General features: G+C 31.8%; 1 protein-coding gene and 1 long non-coding RNA gene across 3 annotated transcripts in view; one reads left to right on the plus strand and one right to left on the minus strand.

Annotated features, from left to right (window-relative positions):
* The window catches only part of Dscam3 (Down syndrome cell adhesion molecule 3), an 80,003-nt gene extending 65,606 nt beyond the window's left edge, over nt 1-14,397 (minus strand). The window contains exons 1-2 of one of the 2 annotated variants that reach the window (XM_081993894.1): nt 14,275-14,396; nt 11,523-11,616 (exon numbers count right to left, since the gene is read on the minus strand). In XM_081993894.1, the coding sequence (XP_081850020.1) occupies nt 11,523-11,583 (61 nt within the window). In that variant the 5' untranslated portion in view covers nt 11,584-11,616; nt 14,275-14,396. Of the gene's footprint in view, nt 1-11,522; nt 11,617-14,274 lie in introns of both variants that reach the window. The other variant, XM_081993895.1, reaches the window with a different exon arrangement.
* LOC145738870 (uncharacterized) lies at nt 6,541-9,768 on the plus strand. Its single transcript, XR_014180878.1, has 3 exons — nt 6,541-6,659; nt 7,588-7,701; nt 9,657-9,768. It is a non-coding gene; the product is annotated as an uncharacterized LOC145738870 (long non-coding RNA).
* Nucleotides 14,398-19,706: the final 5,309 nt, after the last annotated feature.

A 19,706-nucleotide genomic window follows, 5' to 3' on the forward strand; every position in this document is an offset into this window, starting at 1 on the left:
TCGATTTGGTAAAATGTCAATGATGTCAATGAAGAGTGTCAAGTGACTTAACAGAGAATGGTTGATCTGTTATTAAAAATCCATTATGGCGCCCATATAAAAAATCAAAGTTGATGATGGTAACTAAAAACCGAAACGTCAGTACTGAAATTTAATATTGCCACTTTGTAGACGAGGAAAAGTGTCTTTGGTTTTCAGTTATCTTATCAAATAAATTAGTAAAAAAATCTCCGGAAGTACTAAAAATTTTTAAATTTTTAAAGCGGCTTCTTGTATCTCTTCAAATAACCAAGATCCCCATGGTGAGGCTCGTAAAACGGGCACCCTGTATAAGAATTTAAGAGTAAAATGTCATAACTCATCTGTTAACAAAGTGTTCATCCAAAAATATTGAAGCAATACTTATTTTCCGAGCTGCAAACTAAATTTCTATTGTCTAAAGTTACAATTGTTGAAAACGGCCATTCTTGTTTTTTTTTAAGCTTGTCATACTCATTTGGTTAAAAACAATCCAAAGAAGTTTTCCTATATTTTCGGAGAAACTAGGAAAAAACTAACTAAAACTAAAGGGAACTAATAAACAAGAATAGCTTCTCGATGAATGACTCTAATCAGTAATGAATACCCCAAACCAGAAAATTTTCTCTTGTTTTGTATTCAAAATATTTTAATTGAAACTTATTCTAAAAATTCCCGTTTCAATTATAATAGACAAACTCTTCAACTTTAAATGTTTTGTTGCATGTTTGAAACTTCGTAATTTCTGTAAACAGACCTTTCTGAAAAAAAAACATTTGAAAACATTCGAAACGTTTTCTAGCGATTTAATTTAAAATCAATGTCGGTCCAGAAAAACTCAGAGGAGTTACATTTATTGAATTGGAGTTTAAGAGTTCATTTAAATATAAACGAACTTTTTTTGTGGTCTAAAAAATTCGAGAGATGCAAATAATTCTATGAATGCCGGACGAGTTTTGAACGTGCTATCAAAGTTCTCTTTCAGTGATAATTTCATCCGGGAAACTTACTTGCTTTAATGCATCATACTTTTAGTATTTCGATTATGGGCGCCAATAGAGAGATCACAGAACCGCTGAAATGGGTTTGAATGAAAGCCAGCAGATTCGCACAAAACAGTAGCAATTACTGAAATGTGCGAGTCATACCGCATTATTTTAACTGTGAATGTGATTTCGACATTTCCATCCACCTATATAAACACATCGGAACTAATATAAGCCAGTTCTAATTATGATATCTATTATCTCTATTAAATGTACATTAACGAAAATTAGTACATTCTCTTCTATATGTCCAGTTCTCGGTTCTCTGTGCTGCAAATGGGGCATGACTTCAAAATTATACATTTTTGGTGGCTGATAATTGATAATAAAGTGCAAATACGTAGGGGATATGCCGAAATTGAGTGTTTGTTGGAAGGTCGGTTTATAAGGGCAAACTTGCTATGCATGGACCCTATCTCATCAGTTGCTAATTTGCATGCAGTAATGCAGTTTGTTTATGTCCATGTCGCCGTGCCGACCATGCTAGATTAAACACGTTAATATGAAATTTACACATCGCGGTATACAGTATCGAAGTCTGTAATGGTTTATATATTCACCACTGTACATAGTTCCATATAGTTTAATTGGGTTTTTATTGATTTATATCTCTTTGTAAACGTCTGCCGCTATAATCCCATTGCATCTAGCAGCCATTGTGTCATTGATGAATATTGTATCTGATCAAGCTTTAACTAACATCGGAGTTGCTGCTCTAATTGCATTCAATGTCTAAATATCGAACATTGTTTAAATTATTCAATGATGTGAATTGGATAGGAATAGCAAATGACATGTTAAACAATGTTCTAAAAGGGTGCACTCTACAATTAAAGAGCGCATAATAATATTCAGTTTACTGTATTGCTTGTTAACCGATAAGAAACTTCTAATTTAACTTTCCAGCGGACAATAATCAAAGTAAAACTCAATTGCGAACTTACTTAAGTAATTTATTAGGAAGTTTTCTTTAATTATACATTCAGCTGACTACAAAATGAAGAAAAATGTTTCACAAGACTGCATAATATAACTTCAGCAGGTTTAGAAACATTTCCAATAAATTGCATTTGAAATTTTCTTTATTGCTTCTGTAATACCTTAAAACTAAAAATCACATTAGTACAAGCTGAAAGGAAATAAACACTTCACTGGGTATCCATTTTGAAACGTTATATTATAGAAAATCAGTCAAGTATGACGTTCTTTCTTCTTAAAGTTGGCCAGCGGCTAGGTTCGAAATGAAAAACAGCAATAACAAAAATATCTCGACGACAAGGAAAAACCTAAATAGCCAAGGAATCTTCGGAGCTCTAGTATTTATAATTTATTAAACAATCTACTTAATGTGAACAGGCTGTTTCTAATAGAAGCTAATGGAAGCAACACTATTAAAATTAAAATAAATGTCTAGACAACCGTTTCTTAATTCAATGTAACGCCTTATATAAATCACATAAATTAGAAAACAACAATGTAGGCGTTAATTCGTTGAAAATGGCCAGATGATTGATCGCTTGTTATCTGTTTGTTTTCTTCCTTTTCCATTTAAATTGATTGATGAGTAAAATTTTTGATAGAGCGTATTCCAAAGGGTGATGCTCACCGTTTCACTGGAGCTTTTATTAAATTTCAATGAGTAACAATTGTATATAAAGCCTGAAAGGTTCGTCTTTTTTTTTTTTCGATAAACGTATTCGTTTAAGCCAGTAAACACAGGGTGTGTTAAATATTTGAAAAGGTTTGATAAATAAACTGTTAGTAAGAATTTGATTTTTAATTTACTCTGAACATACGAGTTGACAGTCAAAATTCGTCTATCCTTTAAGTAAAACAACTTAATCTACAGTGTTAGTTTAGTTTGACTTTCATCTAAAATTAAAATTAATGTAATTCGAAAAGAATAACGTTATCTCGAAATTATTTCCAAGTTAAATATTCAATTTATTTCCAATTCAAACAGGCCATTTTTAAAATTATTCTAGGGAAACTATTTATTATATATTTCAGCACAGAAATTTTAATTTTAAAACCATTAATTTAGCTTTGCAGTGATCGTTCAGATTGTCAGAATGTCTTATTTTATTGTAAGACACGGAATCTGTATTTGATCTAACAAGGCTTTTGTTTAAATTGAAGAAAAGTTAATAATCAAAATGACGTTTCAAATCAAATTTTTTCACTTCTGTGATATTTCATATCGTAGGAAATTAACAACTTAGAATAGAGCAATGAGAATCATTCTAAAGTTCAATCGTCATACTCCCGTTAAATCTATGTTTAATGTTTTAAATATACTTTCAGTTAGGCAAAGACTAAAGTTTTTAAAGATTTTTATAACTATAATACTAGAAATTGTGCAGATTTTATATTTATGCAAAGATGTAACTCTAATCAAATGTAAAACTCTGTTTTGTATAGGGGCTCTAACAAATTTAATAAACTACCGGTTCAAATATCCATGTGGATGCATTCTTTTGTCTAATCAATTTTCATAATAAATAAATTGACCTAAAAATGCAAATTTCTGCAAGTCAATTTTTGAAATTAAAAGTAAATTTATAAATAAGACAGAATAAGTCAAGATTCATGAAAATTTACTTGACGGGCATACAATTTGAATGTATATTCTGTTTTATTTCAACAATACAAGTCAATTTTTGATTTTGGAAGTTAATTAACAGATGCAAGTCAAAGTCAAAATTTATCAAATTTCCTTGACAGTCTCGAAAAGTGATATAATGATAATGATAATATTATTCTTGTCAATTTTTATCATAAATTGACCTCCAAACGCAAATTTTTGAAAATGGACTTGATAATCAAATATCAGCCATGCTAGTCAATTTTTGAATTTCAAAGTCAATTTACATATGTATAATAAGTCAAAACTCATGAAAACTAACTTGATGGACTTGAAATTTGATTATCTAGCCAATTTTTATGATAAATTGATCTAAAGACTTTTGAGTTTTCTGGAAACCTGCAATTGTAACATTTTGGCAAGACAGCAAAAATGTGCGGTATTTACACAAAAAGAAGACGACAAATTACCAAATAATGTCTAGGTTAGTGGCTATTTTAACAAATTTAATAGCAATATAATGTTGTTGAGTACTATTATATTTTTGAAAAGAAGTAGTCCATATTCACAGAGTGGAGTAGTAAGTGTAAGTGAAAGCAAACTCCAAGTCGATATCCACAAAGTACAAAGTACTGCTGTTAAGTTTGCTTTCACTTATTATATTTTTGCTCTTGCTATATATTATATTTTTGATATTGCTATATATTTTTCAATTGACTTAAATAATTGATTTCTGACAGTTATGACGTTTGTCTTTGTACTATGACAGTTGACGTATATGCATGCAAGTGTCAAAAGTCATTTTATGAAGATGGAAATTGCAGTTTGTGCTACCACTCGAACATGTTAAAACTCAAATTATTTTATACGTTTATGGTTGACAGTTCTGACACCGTTGACGATTTAGAATATGTTTTGCGCATCTGTCCAAACCCGGTTCATAGAGCTATAAAGTACTGCTTGGAGTGATACTTTACTACCATGTACGGAATTTGAGCCACTTTATATAAAATTATTGACAGATGTGACAGCTATTCTGCATTTGTTAAAACCCGGATCATGGAGTTATAATGTATATCTAGTATGAATATGTTCATAGAGCTATAAAGTGTCATTTGTTTGAATACGTACGTACGTTCATTTGTCAAACGTGTTATATTCACAACAGGCATTAAAATGTCACTCTGAAGCTCGACCAATACGAAAGGATGCAAAAAAGAAAATAGACAATTAGGATGAACCTGTCAAATTTCAATTACACCAGTAAAAGCATTAGTTAGGTATTGACACTAGAGAACCAATAACTTGGTTATTATTGTGATTTTTGAGCCTAGCCACTTGTCAACATTTTGGAAACGTTAATAACAGATTAAGCTGGGAAAAAAGTCATTATTTTTTTGTCCAAATTTGTGACAACAATGAAGGCAACGTTGCCAAATTAATATTAAATAAGTAATATTTAATGTAACAAGCTGTTGAGCTTCATTTTGAAGATATGTTAAATTGGATGATGATGATGATTAGGAATGTGCTGATCATAAAATGAATTATGCAAGTAGTCTAGTCGACGAATTCAGAAACACGTTTAACAACGTTTTTTTTCTTGTCTCACGCATGCATTTATCAATGTTTCTTTGTCCGTTGCACAGTTATCCTATGGTCGGTTTTTCTTTTACTACACCTGTATATTGTGCTATGTGGGTGACGTAAAGATTTAAGTACTAGACTATTGTATGGCCATTTAGGCTTTTTCATTAAACCAACAGTATCTGAAATTTAATTAATAGACTTTTTAATCAATCATTATTGACCGATTGTTTAACCGTGGGTAGCAAATTCAAAAACGTGTTGTTCGGCAAAATCTCACACATGTTAATAAAGTTTACCGTAGAAAATTAAATTTGTATGAACGTGCATTTTAGATCGATCGAATATAATGCTCAAAAGTATGCTTAAATTATCTACAAAATGAGTTTCCAGTTTTTTTTATATATATATTTATCGATATAAGTGGATTTTTTGACTAGATTGGAAGACTTCAGTGCAACAAAACAAAATTTGAAATATCGCTTTGAATTATTTAAGACATTTGAAGAAAGAGAATCTCAATATGCGTCTAACCGCTTTCGGGTAGTTTATTTGCGGTCCTTAGGATATCAAAGAAGCTGTCTAAATCGCATTGCGGTCCGCGCAATTCGGAGAGAATATTAATTTAGATAGCTCATAGCAGGATAAATAAAGCTAATGAACATAAATATTAAATTCGTACGGTAAATATTTGCGAGAAACCTGTAGTTGAATGCAGAAATCTGGAAATGGACAAGATGTGTTATACGAACAGTAGAGTAGAAACACTAAGTGGTAAGAGGTCAGTATAAAAACATCAATAATAATTATTGAAAAATAAAAAACAACCTCGCACACAATCACATGGAGTGGTTCTAGGCAACTTCAGAATCCCCGATGGAAATCAGAAGCTAGATGTAAGAGGATATTATTGATTTCCTGTTTTTTGCAATAAACATCGACGATAGTTCGCTTTTGGCTATACTTTTAACATGTTCCTCTGACTGTAGGTAATGTAAGAGTAGCCATACTTTCGTAAATCCTTTAGAAAACATTAAAGTTGAGGTGGAAAAATGGAAATATATGTTAATGGATGGTAATAATATTGATAGTGGCCGCTATCTCAAACAGAATATTTGCTTACAGTGGGTATGTGAATTACATGCAGTTGGAATAATAAAACCTTTTGAAAAAAAAAACCTATTTGACTAGTTGAGTTATTTCGTTCATGTAAATAAGAAAAAGGTCCACCATTTATAGCCAAAACCAGGAGGTTTATCCCCTGCAGGTCAATTCACATTATTTATAAATTTAGGGTCGGCCATCAATATTGAACGTTCTCAGACTTATTTTCTTCAAGTTTCAGTTCCAAACTTCCTATTTCTATTTTAGTGTCGCTTTACATTCCTCAACGCAAGGAGTCGTGCATAAAATTTTCATTTCCGGTGAGGACATAGATCTGGTTGTTAATAATTTAATTTAGTAGATTGAACGGTTTAAGAAAATTGCACTTGTGTACCTATATATTAATTAACAATGTGTTTTAATCGATATTGATTAGTGTTTTACAATTAGACCTGTCTAACTAATTTATGTTTTTCATTGTGGGGTGAGTTGTTATTATCAACGTGAGTTATACATGAAAGGTTTCCGGCCATTAGTATTTAAATTTAAACTACAGGAAGCTGATAGTAATTGAATATTTAATGATTCCACATTTGGCAATTTCGATACAAATTCGAACAATTTTATATCGATTAATTATTAACGAGAACATTTGTATTTTAATTATTATCGAATTTAGGAAATAAGATTCCCTAACACTTTAGCGAGCTTGACACAATTAGGGAGTTTCACGGCCCGTATATTGCAAATTTAGCTGCCGCAAAATGAGCAGTGGAGGGCAATTATTAGCAATATTAATTCCTCTGTTTAATTACCGCTACAATCAAATCTGGCATCGTTTGATCCAATGCAAGATTGTGTTAAATTAAATTCTCCAAATGAACCCCGTCGGATTGGGGAATAAAAATTGGCTTTTAAAATCGACATAACCATCAAGAGATCGTAAAATATGGTGCTAGAGCTACTAACGAAAAAGTGACAGGAATGAAATACAATTCAATTTCATTTCTCTGACCATAAATATTTATGAGTGGTGTCATTCTGGATTCGGGGCAAGACACACCCCAAGAAAGGAAATATACAGAAACGAAGAGAGGATAAACTGAATTTTGCATTAGAGGTATATATTTTCTGATAAATCGTTTGCTTGTTGCGGTGTGACCAACTCACTCGTATTTAAATTAATTCCCTCATTCATAAATTCACGTAATATTAGTATTTCGTAGTAATAGGTTTATTGAAAAGTAGGTACACATTTTCAAACCCATTTGACAAGAGCGAGAAATTCGCTTCGTCTGTAAGGTGACCAATGCAATTTCAATTTATGTCCACAAATCGGCGCCTCAACACCACACATTTGAGGTATGTCATATTGAGTTTTATATCTGATGTGATGTCTGTGGATTTGAAAGGGTTTTCCTTTAATATTCATTCTAGATCTAGATTGAATCTGTTTAGAGGGATAAAATATATGTGTATAAAATGTTAGGTAGTATTAACATTTTGTAATTACTTATACAGGGTGGTCCAGTTTTAAGTGTCAATAATTCACCATTTGATAGCCAATCAAAAAATAAGTTGACTTAGATACAGTCCTCCAAATTTCAATTTAAAAAATCGTTTTATAGTGTAAAACTGAACATTCAAGACTTGTGAGAGTCCAAATTTGTACTGAATAGTCCAAAAACTTGCTATTTACTACTGGGAATAGTCTTATAATTCTCAGACTACCATCCTGGTCGAGTGGTACCAGGTAGTTTACTAGGACTAAAGAGAGTCAAAAGGGTATTTTCAGGACTTTAATTGGTGTACAACTCAATTTTCTGAACTGGAACAAGTTTAGAAGTAAATTAAATTTTCGGACTATTTCATTTCTAAAAATTAGTTCACAAGACTAATATCGTGTAGCATTTGGTACCAACATTTTTTACTTTTATTACTGAAGGTTTGGAAATAGTCTTAAACTCGATTTTTCAGTCCTAAAAAGCACTAAAAACAGTCTGAATTTCGTAGAGATGCTACAATTTATTGCACTTATGCGAGTGTAGAAGTCAATTTAATAGTGAAGCTTGAAATAGCATTTTCAAGACTATGGACAGTGTACAAACTGGCATTTAGGCCTGATAAGTCAAAAACTTTGTAAGTACCTAGATTTGAGGCACTGAAAACAGCCTAGATTTTAAGAAATACTAGACTTTTTAGCACTGAGGTGTCTAGAAGTCGATTTAATAGTGACAAAGCTTGGAATGCCATTTTAAGTCTATGAAGAATGTAAAAATTGTTTTTTAAGTTTGCTATGTCAATAACTTGGTAAAGATAGTCTTGAAACTCGATTTTCCAAGCTGAAAGCAGTTTTGAAGCACTAAAAATAGTCCAGAATTCTAAGAAAATTAAAAGCAAAGTAAAAAGCACGAAAAGTTGGTTTTCAAGACAATTTTCAAGAATGTCCTGATCTAAAACTATTTTCAAGAGTAAAATATTGAAATTTGTCTTCAAATTATGAAAACTAACTTCAAATGCAAATTTTAAGCTTCAAATGTCACTTTTTGGTGTTCAAGCCAATTTTTAAGGTTTAAATGTATGAATTTGTAGTCAAAAATTCTAGAAAAAGTAGTTTTTTATGTCTACAAGTCAATTTTCAATATTAAAGTCTCTCAATTTGCATGAAAACTGGTTACAAACCCAATTTTTGATCTTCTGAAATCAAAGTCTTTCCAGTTTGTCTGGAAACTATGAAAACTGGCTACAATGAAATTTGTTAAGCTTCTTAAGTGAATTTTCCGTTTCCAAGACAATTTTTAAGTTGGGTTGGGTTAATTTTGGGTTTTTAAACGTAATAACTGAATTATCTTGTAAGCGAAGTTTTAAATCAGAATTTTATAAGAGAGATCATTTCTTTTTCGTGAACAATAAAATTAAAAGAAACTGTAATTTTTGAAAAATATCTAGAAACGTAGAAAATAAGGCAAAAACATGAAAACCATCTTCCTGTATCTACGCTTCTGGAGAATTTTGGCAAACGGTATTGATAATGAGTATTAATTTCATAAGTGCTTGTTCCAAATTTAATCAAAATTGCTACAACGGTCTTACAGTTATGCCGATTTTTTAAACAGAAATTTGAATGCTTTTCCTTAGGAAGCATTTTTCAGGAAAATGACATAATGCATGTCAACTTATTTTTTTGATTGGGTATGGATTGGTGAATTATTGACATTTAAAACTGGACCCTGTATAATATATAAATACAATTTTTTGAAAAAATTAGTAACAACTGTTATTACATTAACTTGGGTCTTGCTGTCTTCCCTTTGTAGAAAGACGGCCAGCGCTACACTTACACGGCTCCTGAAGATGGGTACTATGTATCCAAAACATGATGAGCATGTCCTCTGTAATTTAGACGCTTAATAAACTTATTGTGGAGAAGGCTGTGTGTTCCTCACCTACCCTTTCTATGATTACATCTCCACTGCGAAAATATGGACTTCTATTTCACTTTCTTCATTAAAAAAGTTTTCAAACTCTCAGGCTAACGTCAAGTTTGTTAGTTAATGTATAGTAATCGAATTGACTGGCGGCTACATTATTTGCACTAAAATATGTTAAATGGTAAATAGCAGGGAGACAAAAAAAAAATATTTTTTGCGGAAAACTGGAAATGTTAGAAGATTTTAACAAGAGTACTGAAGCCTTTAAAAAGGATCAATGCGTCAGATTTCAAAGACGAAATAAAGATGCTGAAGAACTTACCACTTGCCAAATGCAGATGGATGAGATGAAGATGGGCGTGGATCTTTTTTTAGAGCCAAGTCCAGATCAATTTTTTATTAAAATCCATAGAAACGTTTCCCAAAAAATATATTTTTTTTTCAAGAACTTGGACCATTAATAGCAGTGGAACCAGACACTTTTTCTTAATGACAGTTACGTTAAATCGTCATCTTTCGATCTAGAGAATGTCACAGTACCCTTTTGATTATGTGCTTACTGGACACCCTGTATACTTATCTCTCCTATTTTTTAAAAAATAAAAAAATTATTTCTCTATTAGAAACAGTGTGTTAGAAAGAGGTCGCATTTCTTAAATCTAAGTGATAATTATATATGTAATAATAGATAATTAAATCTTGCATCTACTATGACCGTTATCGGATTTTGACTAGTTATTACGGTTTAAAGGTTGCAATTATTGGGTACAAATTTTGAGTCAAATCACCCATGAACTATAAAACTTCACCTTTTATCAGTACCCAAGCCAATATTAAGTAATAAAAATCAAACAGAGGTTGCGTGATTAAGGCCCAGTTGTACAACAGTGGTTCAACTTTTAAACCTGGTTCAAGTTAGAACAGCAGTTTAGTTCCGTCAGCAATGCATTTCGTATGGAAAAGTTCAACTACCAGTTGCAGTTCAAGTGAACCGGCCTTTAAACTGTCATTGTATAACCGAGCCTAAATAACGAATGTTTGGAAAACTGTAAAGTTTAGACGTATTAAATAAATAATGAAATTATCTTGTATTTTCAACGTAGAAAAATAAAGTACAATACTATAGATAATAAATTTTGAAAAATACAACTTTTTTACTTTTAGGACTACCTGTACATATTGAAAATAATTTTAAAACACAATCCTAATAGGCCTTAAATTCTTCCCAATATCAAACATATTTTTATACTAAGGACAAATTTATTTTTAGGGTAATTACTATAGAAACGACAGAATTGGCCAATAGTAAAGTCTGATTTTATTGTTTGTATAGGAATTATCTTTAGAAGAAGTTAATTTAATCGCAAGCATCATGTTAAGTAAAATGTTTGTATTCACTATTGTCCTCTTCTATTGCACTTAAATAAATGTTTAAATTTATTTGTGGAAAAATTGAGCCATAGAACGCTAAAAACGTGGAAGAAATCGATAAAGAGTTACTTTAGAAAACTCACTTCTAGTTTTTGATGTAGAGTTTTTTACAAGAGCCTCGAATATCGTTCGTAAATATCCTTTTCGGGGAAGGCAATCAATAAAACTAACTTCAGTGAGAGTTCAATAAGTTTGAACTATATAACAACTTTCCTTCAAAACAGATCAGAAAATATATTGCTTCCTGGAAATGTAATTGCAATGCGGTTTAATTTTGTAAGCTATGTCAATGGTCAATGAAATTTAGTTGTTGGAACTTACCGAGATGGGAAATGAGATGAAATAAGGTGTGCAGCATTATAGCGGTTTTCCATCGCTCCATCACAACCGAACGCGACACGTACCTGCCGGAAATCTGGAATAAATTATTATTTTCCTTTTAGTTGTGTAAAATATGTATGTGACATTAGAGAGAGAGAAAAATTCAAGGAAATGGGAAAAATCTAGACGTCAAGCAACTGAAACTTCGTTACTAAACCCCCATACACGAGTCTACAGCTTCGCCGAAATGAAATGTTCAATAAATACCTCAATTTATATGTATACGTCGAATTTTCTATATTCGCGTAGCCAAAATCGGGACCCCAGAGATATCAGAAAATTACGTTTTATTATATTTATTTCCTTTTTCCATTATTCAGTTTGGTTATTATTGAACAACAGTCGTAATAGGATGTGACAATTTATAGCTGTAAAAAGCTTTGTGTATAGATGCGTTTGACGTTTGGGTCTTATAGGAGAATGCAATTACTTTCAGTTCGTTGGACCTGCAGTAATAATAATTGAGTATCGAATGTATTCATCCATTAGAACTCGAATTATTTTTAAAAGAATTTCACTTCATCCCCTTAACATCCCTAAACACAATTAATCAACATCCGCGTGATTTAACAACATCAGAAAAGCTTTTTACTGGCCCATCCTCGTAGCTGAATATTTTCCAGTACAGGTCAATTCTTTCCAAAGACTACTCTATATACTCGTAAAGAGTGCATAGATGTATTGATTGATCCTTCGGTCGGCGTTACATGCCGAAATACAGTTTCTAGTTCTAGTCAGTCCAGTGAACTTCATTTTCACTGACCTTATTTGCACAGTGGCTTTCTATGGCTGGATAAATAAAAATCGCACACTTCAGTGATTTGATTTAAAAGCTTAAAACATGCAAAAACCCTTTTAGGTTCATCATTGACATTCATATGCATATATAGTCAAGAGTATAATAAAGCTAACACTTGTTGCTCCTAAAGCTTTAACACTCGATCTATTTGGCAAGTGATGCTCTTATATCCGGCAAGAAAGTCTCTATTAAACTCTTACGTAAACCAAGTAAAAATTTTCAAAGAAGAAAGTATTTCAATATAATGTTGAGAGTACCAAAGGTATAATTTAAGTTTCATTTTATGTTTCGAGGTCGAAGCTTTCTTTTATGGAACTATTTATCTATAGCTTTACATCTATCTATAAAAGAAAACTTTCTATATCTATACATATTCCATAAAATATTTTAAGCCTTCAGGGGAATATGTTATTTGGTAAACTACATTAATTGATTGATATGTAAATATACCCGATGTCTAATTAAATACTTAAGACCAGTTAAAACTTTTTTGTGGCAGACTGGAATTGAATTTAAGTTTCGGTTTTATGGGTCTTGTTAACTAGTAGTTGGATGTTCTAATTACGCAATAAAAACGTTACGATTTCAACTGTAGCAATACACTTTCGGCAGGACTATTTCTACCAGACGACGGCTAGAAAGGATTTCTCAGGAGTCATTTGGTTGATGGCTAAAGCTAACGTTTCGTCGGTCATCTTGCCAGCTACGGAGCTTTAGTTTAAAACTGTTTCAGACCCAGCTTTAACCATCAGCGAAACGACACAAGAGAAATCTAGAAGAAGGGTTTCAATACAATCGTTTTTCGGGTAGAAAAAAGCATCCGTATTTGGGGAAACTCCAATTTCAAGTAAAATTTACGGAGGACTGAATAAACAATAAAATATTTTACTTCAGTCTTACGTAGAATGCACTTTAAACTGCAATCTGATATTATCTGATATAGGAGTATTATTACTTAAAATACTGAGTGCTATGTTTAAATATCCCTATTACGAGGAAATTGAAAGGGGAACTAGAGAGACTCTCGAGACAGATGATTTTCACTGTAAATTGCACTTCAATTCGAACAATACGGCATCAATCATTTCAATTTTGTTGATAACTATTGTAAAGATTAGCGAATAAGAGATCAATCACTTTTTGGCTAATTTTAAATTCCACTAGAAACTCGATATGTCATTTATTGAAATGCAATAACACTGATAAATCTTACTTATCGTTTACTTTGGAAATATCCATGAATGACAGAAATAATTACTAGTCATGGTTCTCTACAAAAAAAAATCGTAGTTAGTTATTAGACATCACCCACTTCAAACTGACATGAGCTATAAAAGTTCAGTTTGGAAATAAAGTTAATCAAGCTAATACAGCTTCAAGTCTCCCATAAAGTGTTTATGACATAAGCCTTACACTAATTAAAATATTTGGAGATAAAAAGATTTTGCCTTAAGAGGTTTTTTCAAATAGGCTTTTCAATATCAAGATGTCCAAATTAATAACATGCCGTAATCAGATATTCGTTCAGGAAAATCTTTAATTGAGCGCTTCATTTTGCTCAAACACTTTAATTAACCCAGACAATCGACACTGAAACGTGAGAATTATCTTTCTAAATTTATTAGAATAAATACTCAATAGGGAACTATAAAACGATTAACTTAATAACTCATAAATCACAAGCTAATCAAAAAAAATAACGTTTTGGCGGCAAAAGCTGATAATAACTTCTGAATAAGTAATTTTTGTAACTTTTAAAATAACAAAATTTAAGTTAGGAAATAGTCATAAAAGTTAAAAATAAGTTACAAGTCTTTCTACAGATTGATGTTATCGAGAGGCGGGAAAAGCAATTAAATTTACAAGTCAGCGAAAGTTTTCCAATAGACTCACCACGTAAACTTTAGAAGTTCGGAAAGTACGTCGAGATCTCACAGACCACCGCGCATTAAGTTTCTAGCGCAACTGAACGCTGGATTTGAAGTCCCGAAACGATCAGCATCCCTTTTTCGGGAAACTGGAAGTCCAAAACGCGCTTGTCTATTTCCCTGTTCAAATAAATACAACGTAAAACGTTTTTCGATTTAAAATGTGATCAGGTTTTTCGGTTTTATTTGGTCAACACTGAAATCCATATCCGGCGTAATAGAAATTCTCAGCCAATCACGAAACCGGATTTAATTTGGTTTTTCATTTTTAAACCGCTTCATCGATATGTTAATGGGATTTCTGTGTTTATACGCGAATTGCCCCGTTACAATTTAACCACCTCCCTTTCCGGATATAATGTATAACAATATTGCAACACTTTTTAATAACACTACTAATTCATTTTTTATAATCACTAAAAAAAGGAAATTAATTATCATATGTGGTAAGATGGTGATTCAATTACGTGGATCATAGCACTAAGAGGGGGGAAAACGGGATTGACAGCGGAAAAAGCAATTTGCCATTAAACTTGCCGAAATCAGTAAATTTGATTTGCTTTGAGTCGGTTAAACACAATTTTTCCACTTGGCAGATTTCGTTTTCTCGAATTTTTGTATTCATACTTTATTATTTGTTATACGGTATGTTCAGTACCGAAAGTCAAATATCATTATGATATCCGTTACTATGTTTCTTGTTTTTTCTTATAATATCTGGATAACGTTTCCAAGTATTTTATTAGGTCATGTTACTTTACTTATCTAGCATAATCCTATAGGGTGTTGTTCAAAACCCCTATAGGTTCAACAAAATATTCTAAATTAAGTAACTTCTTACCACTTAAAATATCAAAAAGATTATCTAATGACTACCAACCAAAAAATATCGATTATTAACTGATACCTTTTTATATGACATACACAGGGTCTCTCATGATGAAAAACATCAATCGATATAAGAAAAACAAAGTTTTGAAAATTTGGTAACATAGTAAAGTTAGTAAGCCACTCTCTCGTTTTACCGGAAGTAGGTATTAACTTTGTGTGGTATCAACAGACCAAGGTAAGAAGACTAATAAACTAGAAGAAAAATGATACATGAGAAAAGAAGTGCTCCAGAATAAACAACTTTTTGGGTGGCCTAAAAAGCACGGAAAGTTGATCAGTTCACTAAAACAAGATAAAAAGCGAGAATTATTGCAGGTATGGGTGGATCACTTTAGAAGGCTCTTGACGGAAAATCGATCAGAATTTCAGAACACCAAAGAATATCACAACCTTATAACAACAGGATCACCTATCAGAATCTGCACAGGAAATAAAAGAGGTTTGCAAAACATAAAAAAATGACATCCCTGCAGAATTAATAAAATACGTTACAGACACATTCTGATTCTAAGAGAACTGTTTCAAAAATATTTAAATGGAACATCAGTCCTAACGGAATGGAAAATATCGTATATCTCTACTATACACAAAAAGGGAAGCAAGGAATGCTGGATAATTATCCAGACATATCAGTCACAAGCTTTAGTAGAAAATACGGAAAAATTATAAAAAAAATTGAGAATGCAGAAATCAGTATTGAACTTTTAAAAGCTATAAAATCACTGTATGAAAACTCCACAGCCAAAGTCAGAATAGGCAATCAACTTACCGGTGGATTCAATGTAACTAAAGGTCTGAGCATCCCACTCACCAACACTCATACATATATACAGTCTATGATTTGCTGATGATCAAATCATATTACCACGGGAGTGTGAGGATATAGAATATATGGCAAGAAAACTGATAGAGGAATACAAAAAATGAGAACTCGAAGTAAACATAGAAAAGACGGAGTACATGTACATAGGTGGACAGACACAAGACCTTATTTTGGAAGACGGTCAGCATATCAGACTCTGCACGGACGGAATATTTGGGTATATTACACAGGACGGAGCAACAGATCAAGTTATTAAAGAACGGAACATACAAGGCAGACGTGCGGTTCTAAATACAATTCAAAACAAACTTATTTATAACACTATTATTAGGAGTATGGTTACCTATAGCTCCAAAGTATTACAACTTAAAGAAACCTCCCAGAGAGCACTACTCGCCACTGCAATGGACTGGAAGACGAACAGATTAAAACCAACGATCATATAAGAGACAACATAGACACAATTATAGAAGAAATAAGTACGGTCACGTGCAGAGAATGCCAGAAGAATGAATCCCTAAACAGATATTGAACTGGAACCCTCAAGGAAGGAGAAAACGAGGAAGACCAAGGAAAAGTTGGAGAGAAGGCAATGGATGGCTTGCAATGGATGGCAAGCTTATTTGAAATGGAATGCCATGTATATTATTATATTTTTGAATACTCTTATCGATTTCAAATATTTTTCATGTATCATACCTAATCTAACCTAACCTAATCTATAGCTATTTACAGTTTTCGAGATATTGACGTTTGTAAAATGACATTTTTAGATTTAGGTGTGTCATAGCCTCTAACCAGATTAAGATAGAGCAAACCGACTTGCATTTTCTTATATTTTGAAATTTATTGTGTGGTCATATTAACAATTTGGAAGTTTTTTAAATTAAAGATGAAACATTACCTTTTTGAAAATGTTCATATTAGGTTTTTGGAAGATAATTCTGAAACCGAACTGTGTTGGATTGTCCATTAAATTCTCTAAAACGGTATATTATTATATAGTAAGTGTTTATGATTCGATTTGGTAGGAAATACATTGCCACTTGGTACATTTGCTCTATAATAGTATAGTATATAACAATTTTGTTTAATTCACCAAATTATAAAATCGAGCAAATTCAAAATAGGGCAATGAGATCAATTTTAAAAAGTAACCGTTACACGCCAATACAGTCTATGTTAAATCTTCTTAATACTCTCTCAAAGAAACCAAAGATAGTTGTAAATGTATGTTTTTTATATTTTATAAGATTAAAGAAAAAATGTATGTGATAGAGTAATTAATAAATTTCTTGGGAGAATGCCACACATCTAAAATGTAAACTGTATATTTTTAAAAAGATTGAATGTATTTAATCAATTACCTAATAATATAAATAACAGTGATAACATTACTTGTGAAGAAATTTATAATGTCTAATATTTAGGAGTGTGTGATTTGATCATTTTTATATTTAATTTACTCTAAAATTGTGTACCATTGTAACTTGTATTTCTTATGTATCTTTTGCTAAATAAACAACTATTTATTATTTATTTTTAAAGAAATAAACACTGGTGATTATGTGTAAATCCGAAAATTGACGTCCGCTTCTAATATGAACGTAAATACCTTGAAAAAGGACACGAAACAAGTTTTAAAAAAGTTTCTTAATTAAACAAGTTAATTGGGTTGTGGAAAAAGTTTGGAAAGGTAACAGAAGTCGCATTACAATTCAAAACTGGTTCTATTGATCAAATACCTAATTATATAAACGTTAAACAGGTGCATGCAATCTGGATTTCAGCTAAAGGTCCCCATAAACCTTTGAACTCGCAACAATGAATGTACGGTCCAGCGGATTCGAAATTTGTCCCCTATAATACCAAGTGTCATAATAATGTCAGACAATTCTATCAATTTCCACTAATACCAATATTTCCGACTATTCACATTGTCTATAATGTGACATATTTATTCATTACTAATTCTCAGAATGCAGCTAGGCAAGTGAGGTATCAGATAATTACTTGATTTTTTGTTATTGTGTGATTAACCGTTGTAATTGCCCTACAAAAGTGGGTTCAAAACCCCTTTAAATTATAGTACAATTAAGATAACACTAACCCTTGCAATCTATCAATAATAATTTTCTCAAAAAATTATTGTATGCTATCTGTTTTTCCAAGGACGATTGAGTGACTTTTTTAAACTATAATGTTACTTAAATTGATGTGCTTTAATAATTAAAAAAAAAGCTTTTTCCCAAAAACTTCGAGTATTAAGTATTAATGTATTCCAAAACTGAACTCAACACTAATCTAATATTGATCTCAAAAACCCATCAGAGAACTACTATTAGAAATGGAACAGATTAGATAGTGCGTGCGTCATTAAAATTTTTAGATGATCGTTTGGATAAGGTCTTTAAGTCTGGGGTTTTTTGAGATGAACTTAATTATTGCTTAACATTATTACTGGTATTAGTATCCTTAACAATCACAGGCAGTTTGAAAGTTTAAAGATGAGATATTAAATAGTCCTATTACAACTAATCTTGACTGTTAAAGTAGTCTCCCATTTTGTCACAAGAAAGAAGAAAAAAGATTTAACCACAACAATACCAACCAAAATAGGATGGTACATGTTTTACAGGATTGAGACTAACGAAGATAATCTATTTTGCTTCACAATCTTCAGTCTTATACTCTTCTCCTTAACACCCTATCTTATGGTTCTCTCTTCATCAATGCCGGATTTAGAAGGGTGCTAGTAGTATTAAAAGCACCCGGCGGTAAATTTATAAAGCGGAAAAACACAAGTATACTCACTAATAATACAAGGAGAAAAACAGGAAATGTCACATCTTAACTATATTACATTGAGAGGAATAGCATAAGCTTATTTTTGAAAATGAACGAGTGAATATAAATAAGAACCCTCTTAATAACCGATTCATACTTTTTCATAAATTAAATTGGCCCTATGCTCCCTTAAAAACAGTCCTAAATTCATTAAGTTAAAAAGAAACCTTCTGGCCCTGACTATTGACCGTTCAGCCCTTAACCGTAATTTTTGCTTTCCAAGCTGAATTGGTTTACCAAAAAAAAAGTCAAATCCGACTCTTGAAAATCTCATTAATCCCAGATTTCCTGAATGCCGTTGCAATTTGTATGATTTTTAAAGGTTACACATAATTTTAATTAAACAGAATTAATACTGGATATTCGGTCTGACATTTGAAATCATTTAATATTCCGGGTACGGTTCACTAAGATCATAAAGTAAACAAGAAATCGGGGCTGAATCAAGGCGGGCACTTCTTATTAAAGGAAATAAAAGTAGCAGAAATTCCTGCCTTTGTTCAACGGTGAATGTTCTTGTGACTTTGAAAGTACCAGGCCTTGGAATTTCGTATTTTTGGGTTTAACCGTGGTCAAGTTTCGCTTTCAAAGGGCGTGGGGTTAATACCCCACCGGCCTTAAAAGCAACGATTATCTACTCCCAAACTCGGAATGTGAAGGGGCTTGTTATGAATGACCCCTAAATATGTTTTTATTTTTCGATAAATGTTAAGATTCATGCTTTGTAATTTCAAACAAACCTTTAAGCACGTCTTTATCTTGATGATAACACGTTCGTGTTATTGTAAATTTCTTTCCTATTTGATATATATTTAAAAAGGAATTTGCAACTAACG

The sequence above is a fragment of the Ips typographus genome, linkage group LG16 (genome assembly GCF_016097725.1).
Source record: "Ips typographus isolate SLU linkage group LG16, UJ_Ityp_2.0, whole genome shotgun sequence".
NCBI lineage: Eukaryota > Metazoa > Arthropoda > Insecta > Coleoptera > Curculionidae > Ips > Ips typographus.